The sequence below is a fragment of the Arachis ipaensis genome, chromosome B06 (assembly GCF_000816755.2).
Source record: "Arachis ipaensis cultivar K30076 chromosome B06, Araip1.1, whole genome shotgun sequence".
Classification (NCBI taxonomy): Eukaryota; Viridiplantae; Streptophyta; class Magnoliopsida; order Fabales; family Fabaceae; genus Arachis; species Arachis ipaensis.
In genome coordinates this window covers 9715716-9736863 of record NC_029790.2, presented here as the reverse complement: position 1 = coordinate 9736863, position 21148 = coordinate 9715716, and the positions used below count along the sequence as shown (strand labels likewise).

Genomic DNA, 21148 nt, shown 5'->3' with positions numbered 1-21148 from the left:
GTATGAATTTTGGAATAAGTAAAAAAGAAACCATTGAAATTGAAATTGATGCACCATAAGAAGTAAGAAGGATTCTTCATAATAGTATAATTTTCTATGATTTCTTAAGTTTTCTTATTCTTGAATATAAAAATAAAAAATAAAAAAAAGAGAGAAGAATAAAGGGAAGACGGTGGAAGAGAGAAGACAAAAAGAACTTGTTTCAAAATTTAAATTTGTTATAAAAATTTAAATTTTGGTTGGAGTGAGGTTTGAACTTGGTTGGATCTTCTAAATATTGGCAAAATAGTTGTCCACTAGATCATCTTCACTTTTAATATTAATCATGTTATTGAATTTATTTATTTAATGATTATATTTGTATGCAATATAAATTCTTCCGCTGCATATCATATTGTGATTAATATATGATTTATTGAGGATCCTTGATAATAATTATATTTAAAGAAATCACATAAATATTAATGAGATATATTGTAATTGTTGTGAATTATATAATAAATTTACCCGCAGAAATTTATTATGTTATTCACATATAATTAGATTGAAATAGAAAATATTTCTTACTTCTTAATTAGCCTACAAGTATTAAGAAGTAGTATTTTATTTTCTAGTTTCAATACTTTAGTTAATATAGTGAATATTATGTGTTAAAATCTTTACCCATAGGTAGATTTTAATGACACTATGATTCATATTTATTTTGATATGACTTGCATTGGCATGTATTATCATATATTATAGATTTTGATGTGCCTATTTAAAGTTGAGTAATGTTAGCATGATTTATTATTTACAGCAGTAATGATATCATGATATCTGAAACTGTATCTGAAGTTCATTTGTTAAGTGGTGACAATTATAAAGAATGAAAAGATAAGATTCTCTTTCACTTAGGGTGTGCAGACCTTGACTGTGCTCTTCGTAGGGAAGAGCCTCAGACACCTACTGATGCTAGTTCTCAAGCCGAGGTAGCATTATACAAACGGTGGGAGAAATCCAACCGTTTAAGTATGCTGTTCATTAAGTCTCGTATTTCAGCTAGTATCCGAGGTTCAATTCCTGATTGTAGGAATGTCAAGCTAAGGATTATATGAAGGCTATTGATAAACAGTTTGAGTCTTCTAGTAAGGCACTTGCAAACACCCTAATGGCACAATTCTCATCTATGAGTCTTACCGGCGTAAGAGGTGTGCATGAACACATCATGAGGTTGAGAGACATTGCAGCATAACTAAAAGGTTTAGAGGTTGAGACCTCTGACTCATTTCTGGTGCATCTTATTCTGAATTCTCTTTCTGCCCAGTACGGACCATTTAAGATTTCTTATAACACACATAAGGAAAAATGGTCCATTAACGAATTACTGGTGATGTGTGTGCAAGAGGAAGGAAGGCAAATTCAGGAATTTGGTGAAAGTGCACTATTAGTGAGAAATGAGGGTGGTAAAAAGCAAGCTCATAAGAAGAAAGGAAAGGATATTGTATCCTATCCTATGAAGAAAGAAAGTGCACAGTATTTTTTTTGTAAAAAGAAATGACACATGAAGAAGGAGTGCCCAAAATTTAAAGTTTGGCTTGAAAAGAAAGGTACTAACCTTTGTGATCTTATTCCTTCAGTGTGTTTTGAATCTAATTTTGTTAAAATATGTCATGACACTTGGTAGATTGATTCTGGTGCTGAAATTCATATTTCAAATACCATACAGGGTTTCATAAGGAAAAGAAAACCGATAAGAAGTGAATTGAGCATCTATATGAACAATCGGATGCGTTCATGTGTGGAAGCTGTTGGAACATTTATGCTTGTATTAAGTATTGGTTGTATTTTAGATTTAGAAAAAAACCTTTTATATTCCAAACTTTTCTAAAAATTTGATTTCTTTATCTAAACTTGTAAAACAAGGATTATATATAAAATTTTATGATGATTCTGTTGACATTATTAAAAATTCTAGTATTATTGGATGTGGTACTTTAATTGGTGATTTATTTAAAGTCCATTTAGCTAATAATGTTCCATCTGGTCTTATGGTTATGCATGGTAATGGTATGAATGAAAAATCCTCCATGTTGTGGCATCGAAGGTTGGGACACATTTTCATTGAGAAAATGAAAAAATTAGTAAGCGATGGGGTTCTTAAACCTCTAGAATTTACTAATTTTGATACTTGTATTGATTGCATTAAGGGAAAGCAAACCAAAAAGTCTCAAAAAGGTGCTAAGAGGAGTTCTGACATATTAGAAATAATTCACACTAACATATGTTGTCCTGATATGTCGTTAAGTGGTCAGAAATACTTCATCTCATTTATTGATGATTATTCACGATATATGTATCTCTATATGATTCATAATAAATATGAGGCATTGTGCGCTTTTAAAGTTTATAAAGCTGAAGTAGAGAAACAATGCGAAAAATAAATTAAGATCGTGAGATCAGATAGAGGTGGAGAATTCTACGGGAGATATACTGGAAGTGGACAAGCACCTGGTCTATTTGCAAAGTATCTTCAAGAGTATGGTATTGTGGCACAATACACCATGCCTGGCACACCAAATCAAAATGGTGTAACTGAAAGAAGAAATAGGAATTTATTGGATATGGTGAGAAGTATGCTTAGCAACTCCAATCTTCCTTTATCCATGTAGAGTGAAGCCCTTAAGACAGCTGTGTATATATTAAATAGAGTTCCAATAAAGGCAGTTTCTAAAATGCCATTTGAGCTATGGAAAGGTTGAAAACCTAGTTTGAATCACATACGCATTTGGGGTTGTCCTGTTGAAGTTCGGGTTTATAATCCACAAGAAAGGAAGTTAAACCCAAGGATGATAAGTGCCTATTTTATCGGCTATGCAGAAAAGTCTAAAGGTTACAGATTTTATTATTCTTCCCATTCAAGTAAAATAGTTGAATCTAGAAATGTAAGGTTTTTAGAGCATGATGTGAAAAGTGAGAGAAATCATCCTTTTAAAGTTGTTGCGAATGATAATGTTTGTCAAACCTCTCCATGTACAAGAGTGATTGTTCAATACAATGCCCATACAGATAGGATCAATGTAGAACAACCTATTACTAATGTTCCACATCATGAAGATAATGTTCAAGTAGATCATATGGTGGAGGATCAAACTCTTCATAATGAAAATATTGTTCAAGAACATATTGCTTAAGAGCAACTTCAAGAAGAGGGAGAACCTGTTATGCCACCACCTTTACAAGAGGTTGATGATGCAACATTAAGAAGATCAATAAGAATAAGAAAGCCTGCAATTTCTAGTGACTATGTAGTGTATCTTGTTGAGTCTGACTATGATGTTTGTGATGAAAATGACCCAACGACATTTTCACAAGCAATAGAAAGTCGTAATTCCAATTTCTGGCTAGATGCTATGAAGGATGAAATGAATTCTATGGCGGATAACCAAGTTTGGGATCTTGTAGAATTGCCTAATGGAGAAAAAGGTCATTGGCTGTAAATGGGTCTTTAAGACCAAGAAGGATTCATTAGGCAATATTGAACGCTACAAGATTCGACTTGTTGCCAAAGGATTTACTCAAAGGGAAGGAGTTGACTACAGGAAAACCTTTTCTCCTGTTTCAAAGAAAGACTCTTTCCGCATCATTATGGCATTGGTAGCACACTTTGACATGGAATTGCATCAAATGGATGTGAAAATGGCCTTCCTTAATGGAGATTTGGAAGAAGAAGTCTATATGAGACAACCCGAAGGATTTATCTCAAGTGCTGGTAAGGAGTTAGCTTTTAAGCTTAAGAGAACAATGTATGGTTTTAAGCAGGCTTTCCGACAGTGGTATTTGAAATTTCACAATGTGATTTCTTCATTTGAGTTCATTGAGAATATTTCTGATCAATGTATATATCACAAGGTTAGTGGGAGCAAGATCATATTTCTCATCTTATATGTAGATGATATTTTGCTTGCAACAAATAATTTAGGGTTCTTACATGAAGTGAAACAATTTCTCTCTAGACATTTTGATATGAAAGATATGGGTAATGCATCTGATGTCATTGGCATAAAGATTCATAGAGATAAACATAAAGAAATTTTAGGTTTATCTCAAGAAGCCTATATTAATAAAGTTCTTGAGAGGTTTAAAATGAAAAATTGTTCACCAAGTGTTACACCTATTGTGAAAGGTGACAAATTCTGTTTAGATTAATGTCCCAAAAATGAACTTGAAAAGAAACAAATGCAAAATATTCCTTATGCTTCAGCCGTTGGAAGCCTAATGTATGCTCAGGTCTGTACAAGACCTGACATTGCTTTTGCTGTTAGCATATTAGGAAGATATCAAAGTAATCTAGGAATTATCCATTGGAGAGCTACAAAAAAGGTCTTAAGGTACCTTCAAGGGATCAAGAACTTCATGCTTACATATAGACGAACCGACAATTTGAAAATTGTTGAATACTCAGATTCAGACTTGACGGGATGTGTTGATTCTAGGAAGTCAACGTCAGGATACATCTTCATGCTTGCTGATGGAGCAGTATCTTGGAAGAGTGCAAAACAATTACTTGTAGTCACTTCTACCATGGAAGTCGAGTTTATTGCTTATTTTGAGATTACATCATAAGGTGTTTGGTTAAAGAATTTCATCTCTGAATTTAAGATTATGGATTGTATCTCTAGGCCATTGAGAATATATTGTGACAATTCAGCTGCTGTATTTATGGCTAAGAATAATAGAAGTAGTAGTCGAAGTAAGCACATCGATATTAAGTACTTAGCCATTAAAGACCGAGTTAAGTCTAATGAGGTATAGATAGAGCATATTAGTACTAAACAGATGACAGCAAATCCTTTGACAAAAGGCATGCCACCAGGATTGTTTAAGGATCATGTTACTAGTATGTGTTTATGTTCTGTAACGTCACTTATATGACTTATGTTATATCATATGACATATTTGGATATGAAATTCTTATTATTGTTTATTTCTCATTTGGTCAATATATATGCGCATACATGATTGAGAATGACAAATAAAATTCAGTGAAGGGCCTAGAATAAGCATTGGGCTTATTCCTACAGAAATACCACATAAAGAGTTTATTCACTTAGGAGATGTTACATTGTAATACGTAGAAGGTAATACTCGATTAATGAGAACCTACCGCTATGATTTGTGTAATTTGTCTAAATTGTTTAAACATAATATGTAATTACAAACTATACGTAACAAATGTTGGATTAAGTGGGAGAATGTTAGAATTTTTATTCTAATTGTGGTCCAATTTGTTAATATAGAAATTAGTTTAGGTGGTGTTGTAATTATTAATTAATTATATTAACAGATGATCTTTTCTGTGATGAAAAGAACACGAATGTTCATAAACTTTATAAAATTTGGGTTTTCAATTCTGATGACAATAACAAACAAATACACTTTGATTCCATCTGAGTTTGTGATTCAAGAATTGGAAGTTTTTAAATTAAATTAAAGAATTTATTGACAATGGCTGGAGGTACACAAATTACTGATTTTATAAAATATCTAACACTGACAAGATAGAAATCATACTTCTTGCAACACTGCTTGCCACCACGAGATTCTTTGTAATGAAATAGACTCCATTCAATTTTATTTTGTTTTTCAATTGGAGAAGTCCATCTACTTTACCAGTATGGTGGTAGATCCAAATATATTGATGGGGTTGACGTTGTAATGATATTCAGTATCCTTAATCCCAAAGCAACCTTATAATTAGCAATGATGAAAACGGGTATATACTAGAATCTAGTGACATAAATATATCAGGTTTCAATTATGTTTGTTGGCAAATGGGTTGTAGTTGAGGATAGTACCTAATAAGCTCATTGATCACCTTATTATACAATAATGTATAAGAAAGACGATTACATTGTTCTAAATTTCTAATCACTGCACTGATAATAGGGAATCTGTTGCAAGTTGTTTAGAAGCACAGTACCAGAGACAAAACATTTGTTCTGGTTCTTGCTGAAAGGATTAGTACAGTATGAATGTATGACTTGGCATCGGACATTTTCAATTGTTTGATACCAAATAATTAATAATCACATCATCATATATTACTTAGGGTGTGTGTGGTTCAAGTATTACATTGTTATAAAGATTTCATTCTTATGGGAATTTAAGATACCCAAGGAGAATGTGGGAATTGAAATGATGGTATTTTGATTCTCTAGAATCAAACTTGTTTAGGAATAGTTTTTTAAACTTTGAACCAAAAATTGAAAATATGATATTCTCATCTGAAAATTCTTAGGAATTATTTATAATTCTTCCTACCACACACACCCTTAAGATTCAATTCATTTATTTTCAATTATTCGTTGGTGGCGTACAATCCTTTCTTTTACAAGTAACATAGGAAAGTAATTGCTTTCATTACCCTCATACAAGAGTTAATCAAACAAACTACAACTGAATTTACCATCTGAGAGACACAGCTTCTCTGCTTTTGTCACGGCATCCAGAGGAAGAGGGGCAAAGCTTCGAGACGGTCCATAGAAATGAGGGAAGCTATTTGTGCCATCCACAACTTCATATATCAAACCATCGCCAAGCTGCAACAACCAGAGGACCTAGAATTTGTCAGTTATGCCCTGGAGAAGTACGAATTTTATGAATGAAACCAATATCAGTTAGATTCATTTTGCAATGCCTTACTATAATTCCACCAGAATTGTCATCAGATCCATTAATCACACCACTGAAATCAGGATCATTTTACAGAATATTTACTACTACAAGTTACATCTGGCTGTGTGTTAGTTGAAATAATATGATAACCAACTTCTAATCACTAACGAAATCTAACAGCTAACTAACTTTCCATTCCTTGGTGCAAGTTCAAAACTACCTTTTTAGTATCAATCTGAAGCAGGTAGAGTTCCAATTTGGTGTTGGTGAAAAAGTTCTCTAGCGTAGACCGAACCTGCAACATTGATATCATATAATATATGACCCGAATCTTAACCAAACTTTGAAATTTTTAATCTCAATTTTAAGAGAGAACCTGGTTCAGCTTGCTGAGATGGATGAAACCCGAAGACTTGTCAAGATCCCCACCGAAAATGGATCCATTTCTTTGCAACAACTCCCACTCCTTCGCTGTGCTTATCCTGTACACGAATTCATCCTCCATCGTCAAACCTACAAGCACCAATCTCAATCCTCTGGTGTCTGGTCGTTATTCTTCAAGCAGTCAACTCACCACTCTAAAGTTGGGCCTGGCCCGTTTATAACTGACTTCTTGTTGGGCTGACTTTCTCAGCCAACCAAGACAAGGCCAGGCCCATTAATTACTGTAAGGACTTGGAAATTGGAATCCTCACGTGTCTTGTCAATTTTCATTTTAACCGCCCGCGGTCTGGAAAGGCAGGCGTTAACGTCGAAGCTCAGTGAGAGTGAGACAGTGAGAGAGACAGATAGGGAGAGAAGAAGAAGAAGAAGAAGAAGCGATGGCCGCGATCACGAGAACGCACTTGTTTGGCGCTCCGAGTTTTCATCTGAGAGAAGCTCAATTGCGTTTTGCAGGTTACAGTGCTATGCCTACGCGCTTCCGAGAGTCTCATCGGAACGTGGTTCTCACGCGCAGGGCTGGAAATGCCGCCGGGATTCTTCCCATAATCAGGGCTCAGACTCCCTCAGGTACGAATCCATGTAGAAATGGAGAGAAAAGTTATCTATATTCACAAATTCTAAGAATGAAACTGTTGTTCTATTGCTAAATCTGTTTGTTGCTTATTCTCTATTTCTCTCTGTGGCAGTGCCCGAGTATGTTCCAGATTCCGATTTCTACAAAGTGGAAGCCATTCTTAGGTTATAACCTTCTCTCTCTCATGTTCATGGAAGAGATTTATGGTGTAGTTGTGTAGCACGAGTGTTTTGTATTATAGCTACGTGTTTATGTCTTAGCTGCGTTTGTTTTAAGCTGTCAATTGTCCTATGCAACAGGCCATGGCGGATCCCTAAGGTTTCTTCGGTGAGACATCTTCACCTTTTTCATCATCGCCATTTATTTCTCTGCAATGCGAGGTTGATCTTGTTATTTCCGCTGCATTACTGTATAGATATGCATTATCACCACAACTCTTCACTTTGTTACTGGTGCATTTTAATGTTGAGCTTAAAAAACATTGTATACGATATTTATTATTGTTAAATGTTTTGGATATAAAGAATTGAAAATACTGGCATGATATCTTAGTACCTGCCTATTGATACCGAATAGTTAGTTACTGGTTGTGCTAGAAGTTTTTCTTGCTGTCATGTTAATATTAGAACAAACCTACTTCCAAGTTTCATGCACATTTAAATTTGAGCTTAATTTATTTGTCATGCAGCCTGTATATAAAGCACATACTGACATGCATAATTTCAACTTGTGAATTCATTTCCACACTCAAGAATCCTCTTGAAATTTTTTAAGTTAGCTCTTTGCTACAATTTTCTTCGGCAATTTACCATGTTTTCATATGTATAGAACGGGTCAGCTTGGTTATGCTTTCGTGATGCTTTGGTGACTATAGATAGAAAAGAGCAACTTATTGGACAAGTCACCACCTTTGTCCTAAGACAAGAATAGCTCAAATGATACAAAGGCCAAATAAGATGAACATTCTTCTTCCTTTTCTATTCTATCAAATGTTTTTCTTATTTTCTTCTAGAATTTGATGACTCACCATTAGAAGATCATTTTGTTATTATTGAGAATATTTTCAGAGATTTGATAGATTTAGAAAGATACGGTGAGCTGTACATAGTGTTGTCTTGGGCCAAAGGTGGTGACTTGTCCAATACAACTATCTTCTCGAACTATTGGTTTAATCAAATATTGCTTGTATGCATTTTATTTCAGTGGCATTTTGCTGTTAGATTTACTAAGCTTATTGAGCTATGATATGGTTGGTTCGTGTTTTTCTTCTTAATGTGAAAGGCATTGTTGAAAATGGGAATTCGTGGAGTCACTGTGTCTGATGCTAGGGGCTTTGGTGCTCAGGGTGGTTCAAAAGAGAGGCAAGGAGGTAAGTTTGCAGCTGACTGTACTGAAAATGTGTGTCCCTAATGTCTGCAGCTTAGTTGTCCCTGATTTTATATCTAAGTATATGTTACTTTACTAAACTAAAATGTCTGTGTGATCATTTAGACCTGTGTGACCAATATACTTTAATTGTGTTCTATGTTTGTAATTGTGGACAATGTACTATGCATTTTTACATACAAGTCACCTATCACTTAATGGAAAGTTATTTGTTGCAGGCTCTGAATTTTCTGAAGACAGTTTTATTCCCAAAGTTAAGATGGAAATAGTGGTGAGGAAGGATCAGGTATCTAGACATTTGGCGGGCATTGTAATCTACTATATATTTTTTTTGTTAATGGAATTTTGTAGGAAGGGAAAGGGAAAAGATGGTACGAAATAAAAGATAATCAAGAAGATAAGAATTCAAACGGAATAAAAAGATATATTAAATTGAAACAGAAACAAAAGGGATAGATTGAAATTGAATACAAAGAGAATCATTGTATTTCTTGACACAACAAGAAAGGCCTCCATCTAATTTGTCCATGCCATAGTTTGGGAATTAAATCGAAGGGATTCATCAACCTTCTACTTAATTCCTCGATGTCATAAGAGACAGACTCACTCAACTTCACTTGTCCACATCATGATTTCATCACGAAATCAAAAGGAAGGTTTTCACACCTCTAATCCCTGAATATGTGACGACTACAATAATTTAGGAGGTATTTATAACCTCTTATTAGGATAAAATAATAAAAATCCTAAACCCACTAATATAAAGCCCAATATAGTAACTAAATAAATAGAAATAAAAATACATCAAATTGTTCTAAAATTATAACTAATAAATTCTAAATAATATTTGAATTCTTCATATCAAAAGCACGTATCAAAAGAATTCTCAAATGTTAATCATTTAATTTTCAAATGTTAATTATTTAATTTTTTTATCACATTAATAATCTTGGACACACCAAAGAATATTTATTTCTGCACAATCTCTGATTTTTATATATGATGCATGTTCCTAGGTCGAGGATGTAATAGCCAAAATTATTGAAGAGGCAAGAACGGGAGAGATTGGTGATGGAAAAATATTCTGTAAGATTGAATCTAGTAGCTTTCCTTAACTTATATGTTCTAATCACAATTGCAAGAAAGTTCTTATATTGAAAAGGAGGGAAAAAAACTAGTCAAGATTCATTAACTTTTTGTCAATTGGAGTTAAATAAGTGCTAACTGGATTTGTTATTTGTGCAGTAATTCCCGTCTCAGATGTTATAAGAGTTCGTACAGGTGAGCGTGGAGAACAGGCAGAGAGGATGGCCGGGGGCCGAAGTGACATGTCTTCTGGCATATAAAATGGTTGGAATCAATATCAGAATTTGCCATTTGCTATTTGCCCTTTATATTCATATAATTTCTAATCTCGTCCCCATTATCATTTTCTCTTTGTGGGGCTGATTACAATGTCTTCACCTTTAGATGATTTACAATTAGCTATAAGAAAATGCATCTGTAGTTGTTGTGACTTATGTAATGATGACAATTGTTAATGATAATAAATAAATGACAATTCGTTAAGATAGTAGTGAAAGTCATTTTATAATGCTGCTCTTGGAAGAATGGAGTCTCAACTAGGATGAAGCACATCTTTGATGACATTTAGGGAGGTTTAATCATACCAAAATTTGAAATGTTTGCCTGGTTTACTGTCTTCGGAGGTCTTAACACCAAGGAAAAACTATTAAGGAGAGGAATAGTAAATCAAGATGAGGCAAGATACTCTCTTTATGATTTGGAGTACTAAACCACCTTTTCTTGCATTGTTTTTTTCCAACTAAATTGTGGGGGACTGTCCTTATGTTGGGGATATATATTGGGAGGGTGTAGATAATATTAAAGATTGGTTTTGGTCTGAGGGATGGATGCAACAGGAAGTTAGGAGGTGATTTAAGAATAGATGGTGCATGCTTTTCTTTGCTGTTGTGTGGGCTATTTGGAACTGTAGGAACTTAAAATTTTTTGAAAATATGGTGCCTGAGGTTACTAAGAATTAGGAGCACATTAAAGCCCTCATTAACCAATGATCTGTGGTGAAAAAGAAAAGTAAAGAGGGTAAGTGTAGAATTCACAAGGTATGTGATTTTGGTGGGTATGTGTTGATTATGTCCCTGATGGTAATTGTTTTATGGTGAGTGGATATCTTAAGAATTCATAAGGTGAGATAAAGTGTCTTATGGGCCATATGATTAAAGGATAATCCAATGCAGAAGCAATTGTTGCAAATTTGACAACATCACTGCAGTTTTTGGTTGAGGAAGTTAGTGTGAAGGAAGAGGAGGTATTTAATTTCGATAATCACGGCAGAGGCATGGATTGGCTTTGAATGTAATTGTTATGAGGAGGTAGTTGTTTGGTTTTGACAGTGTCTTTTTGCATGTTTCTGTTTTGATAAAAATCTGTTGTAAATATTCTGTGAGAGGTTACCCGTTTCTTAATGACAATTAAGTGAACCAAATAAACTAATTTACGTATTGTTTAGGAAATATCTCTTGCGGAAAGTATTAATTATCAGAAATTAGTTAAAAAATGTTCTAAAAATACTTGACAAAGAGAATAAAAATGAAAAGTTTTTAATTTTTAATGAATATAAAATCCAAAAAAAAAAAAGAATTGCTTGCTGTAAATTTAAAAGATGAAAAGATCATTTTCTTAATAAACAAAATAAACGACAAAAAAAGTAATGTGGACAATTATACAAATAACTCATTGCCAATTTTTTTTTATCTCAATAGTATTACAATATGGTAGGTTCAAATATTTTTAGTAATGTCACCAAAAAAAATATTGTTAGTAATTACTTTGAATTTATATAAATAAGAGTAAAGTGACAATTAGGTCCTAAGGATTTCGTGTTCGGATAATTTAGCCCTTGAACAAAAAAAAAGTAACAAATAGATCCCTCAGGAAACGAAATGTGAACATGTTACAGCCACTAACGGCGCCTCTGACGTAGACTGTTAATGTGTTGAGGTGTCCGTTAAGTGTCACAGTGGAATTATTCTGAATGGGGAGGACAAATTAGTCCTTCTGTATTGTTTGGATTTAAAATTCTTCGAAACCCTAATTTTTCAAAATTCCCAATTATTCACTCTGAAACCAAACCCTAGCACAATGCATAATGAATAGCATCGGAAGCTCCAGAAGCACGAGGAGCCAAAGAATGGAAAGGAATGAAGGCAACGGTGGCAATTGTAGGGGTGACTCAACACATGGAAGAGGCTCCAACAATAAAATCGCGCCAAAGTGTAACTGTCAGCTATATGCAACAATATATAAGTCTGGAACAGTAGAGAATCCAGATAGATTGTTTTTAGGATGCCCAAACTATAGGGTAAGTTTAGATTTGAACGGTTTTAATTATGTGAGTTCTGAGTATTCTGCAGAATTGAAATTCATAACTGCTATTCATGGTATGGTTTTTGGTTGCAATTACAGGACAATTTGCCATACTGCAAATTCTTTAGATGGTTGGATGATGTTGCTAGAGATGTCGAAGTTCAAAGTTCTAAGTAGGGAGTGGAGGATAGATTAATTGATTTGGAGGAGAGAATTCTGAGACTGGAAATGGATTGTAGAAATAAAGAAAATTCGAGCAAAATTACTGGCAGTAGATATAGAAATGTTCTGTATTTTATGGCTGATTTCTAAGTTGCAATAATTGTGAATGTGTGGAGTAAAGGTTCTGGGTGATTCAAGTGAGATAGTTGAAGCATGAATGTAGTAGTATTTATAATTGTATTATTACGAATGCGATAATGAATAGTTATTTTTGAATCATTGTATGATATATTATGGATGTTGGTGTTAATGAATCTGATGTTCACATTGATGAACTGAAAGAAATCAAATAACTATAATGAGCATAAAAGAATTGTTGTATTATCTAAGCTTCCAAAAGATTGTTTCCAGTTACATTGGTTGATCCAAAAAGAGGCTAAACAGTTGTCTATGTCACTAAATCAAAAGGAAACCTACATAGCAACATTATCATAACTGCACAATATATTGTGCCTAATTCAAAACAAGATTTAAGTCCAAAGAAAGTATATCCAAAATACTAATAGATTACAGCCAAATTACTAATCCATTATATCCAAAAGACTAAAGTTTCATAGATTGAAGACTTCAACTAAGACTTAAATCTAGGGGTGGGAATGAAGTGAAACATTCTTGAAGCTGTTCCCGAACTTGTTGCAGCCAGGGTTTCTGTAAAGATACCATCAATGGAGCTTGTTGGTTGTTGTGATGGAGGTTGTTTAGGCCTTATAATTGATTATTTTTTTCTGAACAAGGCTGGATTCAGTGGCCTAGCAGTAGAGGATTTTGACTGGACCTGAGTTGACTTTTTTCCTTGGGCAGCTGTTGTTGAAGGGGGGCTTATGGCCTTGAGGTTGGGCCGGAAACCTGAGCTGGTTCTGGACTGGAGCAAGAGGCCTTAGTGGGGGTTGAGCTTGACTAGGAGGCCTGAACTGGGCTTGGGCTTGACCTGGAGGTCTGAATTGGGCTTGGGCTTGACCTGGAGGCCTGAACCATGTGGACCTTCTTGTCCTCCTTTTTCTCTCCTTTACATCACCTTCCAATTGGCCCTGCGATGTGGACAGAAAAATTTATTATGACCCACATCCTGATGATATTAAACACACAAGTATAGTAGACATAACATCATCCACAAAGAACTTACAGTTGCATCAATTACATTAGTGTCAGTGCCAATTGTTACAGGTCCATGTTAAATTTCCTCATTAGTCACAGACCTAGTTGGTGCAACATTTTGAGTAGTGACAGCAGGATTATGATTTTCTTCTTGGACCAGGTTTGCCTAAATAGACATGAATGATACAATTGAGCCACTATCACACTAAGCTTTTAAATAATCGATTAACTATTTTTTCAGTTTAGGACAACTAAACCCCTCATAAGTTAGTGATAGGACATTTAGATCCCTAATACAAACTATACCAGAATACTAAATCCTTAATAATAGTGCGAGTATACAATTAACTATGATTACCTGTGGCTGTGGGTCGGGTGCAACAATGGCTTCTTGGTTCTCTGCCTGGGGAGCACTGTCAGCCTGTGGTGCATCTTCTTGTGTACCATTTTTTTATGATGCCCTGGCTCTTTTTTTTCTTTCTTAGTTACTAGAGCTCCTTTGCATGTTTTGGAGTAATGGCCAGATTTACCACACTTGGTGCAAGTCACACTGAATCTCCTCCTGACCTTATTTGCATTCAGTAGTGGCTCAACATGATCTTTTCTTCTTGCATGTAGCTTTGGACGGCCAATGGGTCTCTTAAGCTTGGGTGGAATAGGTCTTGATCCTTCTGCCCTCTCCCAATATTGCTCACTCAGAACTGGTTGAACACAATGTTGGTATGTAGCATTGAATGAGCTCATTTGCAGCCATGGGTGACAATAGTCCTCAGGTCGCTCGTTTCTCCAGGCTATAGCAAATATAGCATGCACACACGGCATTCTTGACACAGACAAGTTAACAACAATTACAAACCAAATTAGAAATATCCTTAACAAACTATCTATATAACTACTGTCCAGAAAGCTCTATGGATCCAAAGTGTTTGATACTACCTGTGAGTTGCCACACATTACATGTGCAAGTGTTATGGTCCAGATTTACTAACACATTCTTCCCATCATACTGAACCTCATATTTGACTCCATCATCATCACCAATCCATTGTGGCTGCCACTTATCACTACCCTTTTCAGCATCTCCAACTTCTTTTGTTGAACTGGTGCAATCTTTTCCTTGTACCCACCCAAAAGTCTCCTGTGATTTGTCATCTTTCTCATAATATAACATCTGAGTTCCTCACACATTGTCAATACCGGTTTCACCCTGTAATCCACAATCCTTGAGTTCCAGACTTCACACATGTTATTGGTCAAGTTATCTACCTTAAGGTCGTGGCTAAAGTATGCCTTGACCCACACAGCGGGCTCAAACTTAGCCAAATAGGCCCATGCTTTCTTATTTATCTTCTTTAACTTGTCCATGCTTGCTTTGAATTCAACTGCAGTTGTGCATCTAGCACATTCCCACACAGCACCCTTGGTTTGCTTATTTTTGTATTGCTTCAAAAAGTTTTTTCAGATGTGCATCACACAGTTTCTATGATGTGCATTGGGCATCACCTCACGAAGTGCCAGAAGCAGACCCTAACAAGGAAGAATACAATTCAGTGCCATAAGCCAAATACACATTCAATACCACACTAACAAGTGAAGAATACATTTAAGTTTTTACCTTTTGTTGGTCAGATATGAAGCTCCATCCGTGTGTTTGGACATCTTCCAAATCTTCTAGCAATAGAATCAGAAATCATTTTCATGTTTCCTTGGTCTCTGATCCAACCACAACATAAGCTATCACATAGAAATGGTTATTTGAATCCTGAGCCACAACAGATAATAACTGTCCCCCGTAATAGCCCTTTAGAAAACACTCGTCTAGTCCAATCAACGGGCGACATCCTGCCTTGAAACCTTGCTTACATGCATCTAGACAAATATAAAGCTTGTCAAAAAGTGGAGGAGATTGTGGAATTGGCTCAACTCCTAACAAGGCTGTGCTGCCAGCATTACTTCTCAATATCTCAGCCAGATAATCTCTTAATTTGCTATACTGTTCACTTTCCTTACTAATTACTAACTCCCTTGCCTTTTTAAGTGCCCTTTGCATGTTTTTTTAGTGAATTTGCATGTTATAATCCTACTTTATGTGATCCAATACCTCCTTTTGTGTGAGCTTCGATTGTGTTCGTAATCGCTTCTCAGGCTTCTCAGTAAGCCATCTCACATTTGCCTGATTGCTTCCAAAGTCCCGATTGCATGTATGCTCGGGAAAAAAAGTCTTGATTTGAAAACAATCTTCACTTGAATTCCATGAGCAAAAAATTAAGAATGGACAATTTTTCTCAGCACACTTGACTCTTGACCTCAGCTTGTCATTCTTTAGCCACTGTAATTCTCTACCCTGAGCTACTATCCAGTCCTTTAGCGTCCTCTTGAACTGCTCCAAAGTGTCAAACTTCATGCCAATTTCTAGCTTCACTTCTCCAAATTCAGCACCCTCCGAGAAGTCATCAAAACCAGTCCTGTTAGCCTCATTCTCTTCATCGCTTCCAACAGGAGTGTGCAAGTCTTCTGATTCATAGTAAAAAACTTTCTCATCATCTGACTCCTTGTGAGAACGTGTTTCCCCCAAAAAGGATCCAACAAAAGGGTCATCCCCAACCTCTTCAGCATCTTGTGCATGCATCTGATGTTCATGATGGTCTTCGTCCCCCATCATCTCCAATTTCAACTGGGGTCTGACTCGTTATGGAGTTCTCCACGTATTTTCTGGCTTGTTATTGCAGTCTTGAACTCCTCCTCACCTTCTTATATTCCTTCTTCTTTCGACCTTTAGGGGAATTGCTAGTTATACGAGTCTCATCGTTAGTAACTTTCTTTCCTTTTGGGGAAGTCGCTTTCTTGGCATTTGGCAAACGATTATTGTCTGCATCCTTCTTCTTTTTAGTCACTCTTGCAGGCTCCTCTTCGGTGTCTGACTCCTCTTCACCAGCCGGTGGAAGCTTGTACAGCTCATCTTCAGCGCTCTCGTAACCATGATCATCACTACTGTCATCATTAGAAATAGGAGGATCCCAGCTTCATCATACTCTATAGCTTCTTCACCACCAAGAATATTATGCTCAAAATATATATAGAACTCCTCACAGTCCTTGTTTTGTATTTTGTACTGCCTTAAAGCATTGATCTCTGAATCTCCGAAAATAGGATGCAAACCGGCTTCAAAATTAGCAGCCTTTGGATCAAACCACATCATCGCTTTGTAATCATCGTATCCCAAACTCTTGAACAATTCCTTCAAGTCAAAGAAGTTCACAAGGTTCATATCCATTTTTGGAAACCTCTCAATTAATCCATCCCGATAACTCAACTCTCCCCGTTTGTTCCTCAAAAATTTTTCTCCATGGTGGAACACAAGGATAGCGAATTCCTCCATCTGTTCAGTACAAACAGTTAACTCAAGAATCAAGAACATGTATGTTTTTTTCTGTTAATTATTAGTTTCAACAAATGCATACAAATTTGAGTAAGTGGCAAAATGTGTCATGCAAACAAGTTGAAAAATATGGGACCATCATTCTTTGCAGAAGACTAAACAAGTTGAAAAAATTGGAATCACCATGAAAGTAACTGACAAAAAGTTACACTAACTAACAAAAGCATAACCATTTTTTACCTTACTCGAAGATGCTCCCGCTAACACCGGTTCTCTTGACGGCGTCTTCTTCCTTGCTGGTATGTTGAAGAAGGATCGTCACTTTTGTTACTGCAGAGCCAACATTCTTTCACTCCAGCTTCTCCTTAGGGTTAATAGATAATCACAGTGGGTAACTGAAGGTTAAGGGCAAAGTGAAATGAATATAAACGAAGGAAACCAAAAAATCGACGTCGTCTCATTGCATATGTAGTTGTAACGGACACGTCAGTTCAGGTAAGAGAACAGCAAGGCAATTCTGTTCCGTTTTGACAGATGAATTGACGGAAGGATGTAACTTGTCCACATTTTGTTTTCTGAGGGATCTATTTGTTATTTTTTTTCAGGGATTAAATTGTCCAAACGCAGAATCTTCAGGGACTTAATCGGTGCTTTACTCTGTAAATAAATATTAATTGGTCCGTAATCCAAATGCGACATTTTAGATGTAGATATAAATAAACAAAACGAGTTCCGCAGGGCCATATTAATCAAGGAAATAGCAAGGGGTAGGGTCCTGTTTCTCCATCCTGCATTTTTGCAAAGGCACCAAAATCCAAACACAAGAACAGATCTCAGCTCAGCTCAGACGAATTGCTCTCTTTCTCGGCTCTCCAAGGTAACCCCATCTAATTCTTTTTTTTCTCAACAAACCCTAACTCCCGAATCTCTCCTCCTTTCTTCCGTTTCCTCATTCTGTATTGCAATTCACGATTTAAATTCAGTCCTTAGATTGGATCTGTCTAGCTTGTGTTCAGATCCCGTCGTCTTCCCCCTTGGATATTCATTTTTTCCATCATTGCATTCTGATCCGCTATTTGGAATCGAACTAATTGAGTTTGCGTTGTTTGGTGAACGTTCACAATATTCCAGATGGGTCTGTCATTCACGAAGCTATTCAGCAGGCTGTTCGCCAAGAAGGAGATGCGTATACTTATGGTCGGTCTCGACGCTGCCGGTAAGACCACCATTCTCTACAAGCTCAAGCTCGGAGAGATCGTTACCACCATTCCTACCATTGGTATGATCTCCATTCTTCTCCCTTTCAATTCCCTTCCATTTCAGATCAATTCAATAATTTCAGCATTTGATGCCTCTGTTTCTTATCAAACCACAGATCAACTCTAATTTATGCTCATAATAAATTTATAATAATTAAAATTGACTTATCGTTTGGCATGTAGGGTTTAATGTGGAAACCGTCGAATATAAGAACATTAGCTTCACTGTCTGGGATGTTGGTGGCCAGGACAAGGTATCTCTTCTTTAGATCGCAGTACAAAATGATTTCATTGATTTCATCACATGACATTAGAGTGACCTAATTCCTTGACCAGTATTGTTGGGAGATGAATGATCCGTTTGATATAGTAACTCGTATGTCTCCTCTCCATTATGATATAAACTTGTGATTGAGAATGCATAATGTTTTGTTCATATAAATAGTGAACTGGTGTCTGTTTGTAGATTTATCAATTTTCTAAACTCAAGAACTGAGGTTTGATAACTGGTAATCAGTTTATTAAAATGTGTCATCTCATTTTAAATTTTAATAATATGGTTTTGTACTTGAAGTAAACGTGCGTAGCGGTTTTATATACTAGTGGCATCCTATGGCTAATTAAAATTATGAAAATCTTTTGGCTTTACTCTAAAACCACGTCAAATCTGATCTTAAACTAAATTGCTGTGGCATCTGTTGTTGATAACTTATGTTTGTTGCTTGGATTCAGTAATGACTTAGACTCAGCTTGGTATCAATGTGTATTTTATTTTTCACCAATTTTTGTATTGGTTGAGTCACATTCTATCTCCGTCTTAAATAGCATTTTCATTGGCATCTGCCTACTATGTTTATACCTGAATTTTTTTGAGGTTAATATTCTCAATATTTTCTTTCTAGATCCGTCCTTTGTGGAGACATTACTTCCAAAATACACAAGGACTTATTTTTGTGGTAGATAGCAATGATCGTGATCGTGTTGTCGAGGCTAGGGATGAGCTCCATAGGATGTTGAATGAGGTATTAGATTCTGAAGAAGTGACTGTGATTATATGCCAAATATGCATTCTTTCTTTTCCTTTTACGGGAACTTAATTTTCTCGCTTAGTTTCATGATTCTCATTGTATATGTTATATTTTATCAGGATGAGTTAAGAGATGCTGTGCTTCTAGTTTTTGCAAACAAACAAGATCTTCCAAATGCTATGAATGCTGCTGAAATAACTGATAAGCTTGGTCTTCATTCACTCCGTCAACGTCACTGGTAACCCTAAATATCGATTTGGATCCTTTCTTTCATTTCCATACTCCTGACTCCAACCTTCTACTGATTGTCATTGACATGTTCTTGGCATGCAGGTATATCCAGAGCACCTGCGCTACATCTGGTGAAGGACTTTATGAAGGGCTTGATTGGCTCTCAAACAACATTGCAAACAAGGTTAGCAGTTAAAACAGCATAATTATTCTCAGGGTCTCGTCAATTAATATTTAGCCCTACAAATCAATTTGTAGTCTTAACTCTTAACTGACTTTACTTTTATTTGTTATTGCAGGCTTAGAGATGATTAGTTAATGGTTCCATGGAGTGTTGTTGAGTGTTAGCGACTATGGCTCTTGATTATTGATATTGTTACCCTGTTTAGAATATTATCTACTCTTACATGTATTGTTGCTTCGAGAAAGAACAGAGATGTCTACTACTAGTTTCAGAATAATTTGCTATATTTTTTATTTTTCATGTATAACCGAATTAATTTTGCCCGCAGATTTGTTTAGGCAATCCTTATTGAAAGCTTTTACACTTATACACGATCTGTGTTAACCAAAAAGAAAAATGCATTTTCCAGAGCAATGATACTTCTCTCGATCATGCATATTTTCGAGAGCAATCCCAGCAGTGACTATAATAGTTGTTGCTTTTTGTTGTGGAATGCACCTTTTTCATCAACGTAGACTAAATGCCAACAGTCTTTTGTGTATAGAAAAAATGAAAAATAGCCTAAATAGGTGATTAGTTCTGATATCTAATTTTAGTTGTGGGTCATATGTTAATACGTTTGTGAGAGTGGGTGAAGGTACCGAAAATGTGTTCAAAAAGTATTGTTATTATCTATGCTCCATATGTATGGATCAATACTTAATTGATAGTCTAGTCTAACCATATGAATTAATGATTAAAAGCCTAACCATTATTTTTATCTGCCGATTACTACTTTCGGAGTACATTTCTAAGTTCTTGGCTTAAAACAAAGCAGTATAACAAAAACTCTTTTGCCATTTAGTATGACGGACAAACGCAACTCCATTTATTTTGACCTATGCTCATGAAGCTGGGCAAAATCAATTTTATATGATTTGTAGGAAGGTGAAATCACAAAAAATGAAACTTAATGAAACTTATTGGTGATTTCTAAAAATACTTTAATTTTAATGTATTGTGTAAAATCGTTTTACATGTCTATCTAATCATATTAACAAAAATAATTATCTTTTATATCGACCACAATGGTCATTCAAGAGAAGAGTTGTGATTGTACAACAGTGTAGAATGTTTTACACGTACATCAAAATTAAACTCTATTTTAAAAATACAATTCGCTGGGTTGAATTTTTTTTATTTTAAAATTATTTTAAAGATATAACACGCTAAGAATGATATAGTACGTGAAAATTAAACACATGCTAATACTTAAACCACTATGAGTTTTATATCATATTATAATAATAATAATGAATTTTA

The 21148-nt window shown here is 35.3% G+C and overlaps 3 protein-coding genes and 1 long non-coding RNA gene across 6 annotated transcripts; 3 read left to right on the top strand and 1 right to left on the bottom strand.

The window, feature by feature from the left end:
• Window positions 6307–7251, bottom strand: LOC107646047. The gene is made up of 3 exons (XM_016350236.2): window positions 7034–7251; window positions 6878–6952; window positions 6307–6581 (listed from the first exon to the last, which is right to left on the bottom strand). The coding sequence occupies exons 1-3, from the start codon at window positions 7160–7162 to the stop codon at window positions 6420–6422; spliced, it is 366 nt and encodes a 121-aa protein (XP_016205722.1). The 5' UTR covers window positions 7163–7251; the 3' UTR covers window positions 6307–6419.
• On the top strand, window positions 7367–10654 carry LOC107646046 (nitrogen regulatory protein P-II homolog). Its single transcript, XM_016350235.2, has 7 exons — window positions 7367–7668; window positions 7788–7839; window positions 7975–8002; window positions 8957–9044; window positions 9280–9347; window positions 10078–10147; window positions 10307–10654. The coding sequence occupies exons 1-7, from the start codon at window positions 7479–7481 to the stop codon at window positions 10405–10407; spliced, it is 597 nt and encodes a 198-aa protein (XP_016205721.1). The 5' UTR covers window positions 7367–7478; the 3' UTR covers window positions 10408–10654.
• Window positions 12083–12886, top strand: LOC110263894. The gene is made up of 2 exons (XR_002349629.1): window positions 12083–12443; window positions 12548–12886. It is a non-coding gene; the product is annotated as an uncharacterized LOC110263894 (long non-coding RNA).
• LOC107646048 (ADP-ribosylation factor) lies at window positions 17845–20260 on the top strand. Of its 3 annotated transcripts, XM_016350239.2 has the most exons (7): window positions 17845–18021; window positions 18276–18423; window positions 18587–18657; window positions 19306–19425; window positions 19551–19669; window positions 19765–19846; window positions 19962–20260. In XM_016350239.2, exons 2-7 carry the CDS (start codon window positions 18276–18278, stop codon window positions 19965–19967), a joined length of 546 nt encoding a protein of 181 aa, XP_016205725.1. In that variant the 5' UTR covers window positions 17845–18021; the 3' UTR covers window positions 19968–20260. The 3 variants fall into 3 exon arrangements, with proteins under 3 accessions (XP_016205725.1, XP_016205724.1, XP_020959579.1); XM_016350238.2 differs by lacking the exon at window positions 19962–20260 and having other exon boundaries at window positions 19765–19873; XM_021103920.1 differs by lacking the exon at window positions 19306–19425 and having other exon boundaries at window positions 17861–18021.

What these genes read in the sequence shown, in the direction of transcription:
- LOC107646047 (XM_016350236.2), bottom strand. Translation starts at nt 7,162, where the DNA reads ATGGAGGATGAATTCGTGTACAGGATAAGCACAGCGAAGGAGTGGGAG. An exon ending in ATCTCAGCAAGCTGAACCAG is followed by an intron (nt 6,953 to 7,033) that starts GTTCTCTCTTAA and finishes TCAATGTTGCAG; the next exon opens with GTTCGGTCTACGCTAGAGAA. An exon ending in TTCAGATTGATACTAAAAAG is followed by an intron (nt 6,582 to 6,877) that starts GTAGTTTTGAAC and finishes TGGTTGTTGCAG; the next exon opens with CTTGGCGATGGTTTGATATA.
- LOC107646046 (XM_016350235.2), top strand. Translation starts at nt 7,479, where the DNA reads ATGGCCGCGATCACGAGAACGCACTTGTTTGGCGCTCCGAGTTTTCAT. An exon ending in GGATCCCTAAGGTTTCTTCG is followed by an intron (nt 8,003 to 8,956) that starts GTGAGACATCTT and finishes TTAATGTGAAAG; the next exon opens with GCATTGTTGAAAATGGGAAT. An exon ending in TTCAAAAGAGAGGCAAGGAG is followed by an intron (nt 9,045 to 9,279) that starts GTAAGTTTGCAG and finishes TATTTGTTGCAG; the next exon opens with GCTCTGAATTTTCTGAAGAC.
- LOC107646048 (XM_016350238.2), top strand. Translation starts at nt 18,276, where the DNA reads ATGGGTCTGTCATTCACGAAGCTATTCAGCAGGCTGTTCGCCAAGAAG. An exon ending in TCCATAGGATGTTGAATGAG is followed by an intron (nt 19,426 to 19,550) that starts GTATTAGATTCT and finishes ATATTTTATCAG; the next exon opens with GATGAGTTAAGAGATGCTGT. An exon ending in TCACTCCGTCAACGTCACTG is followed by an intron (nt 19,670 to 19,764) that starts GTAACCCTAAAT and finishes CTTGGCATGCAG; the next exon opens with GTATATCCAGAGCACCTGCG.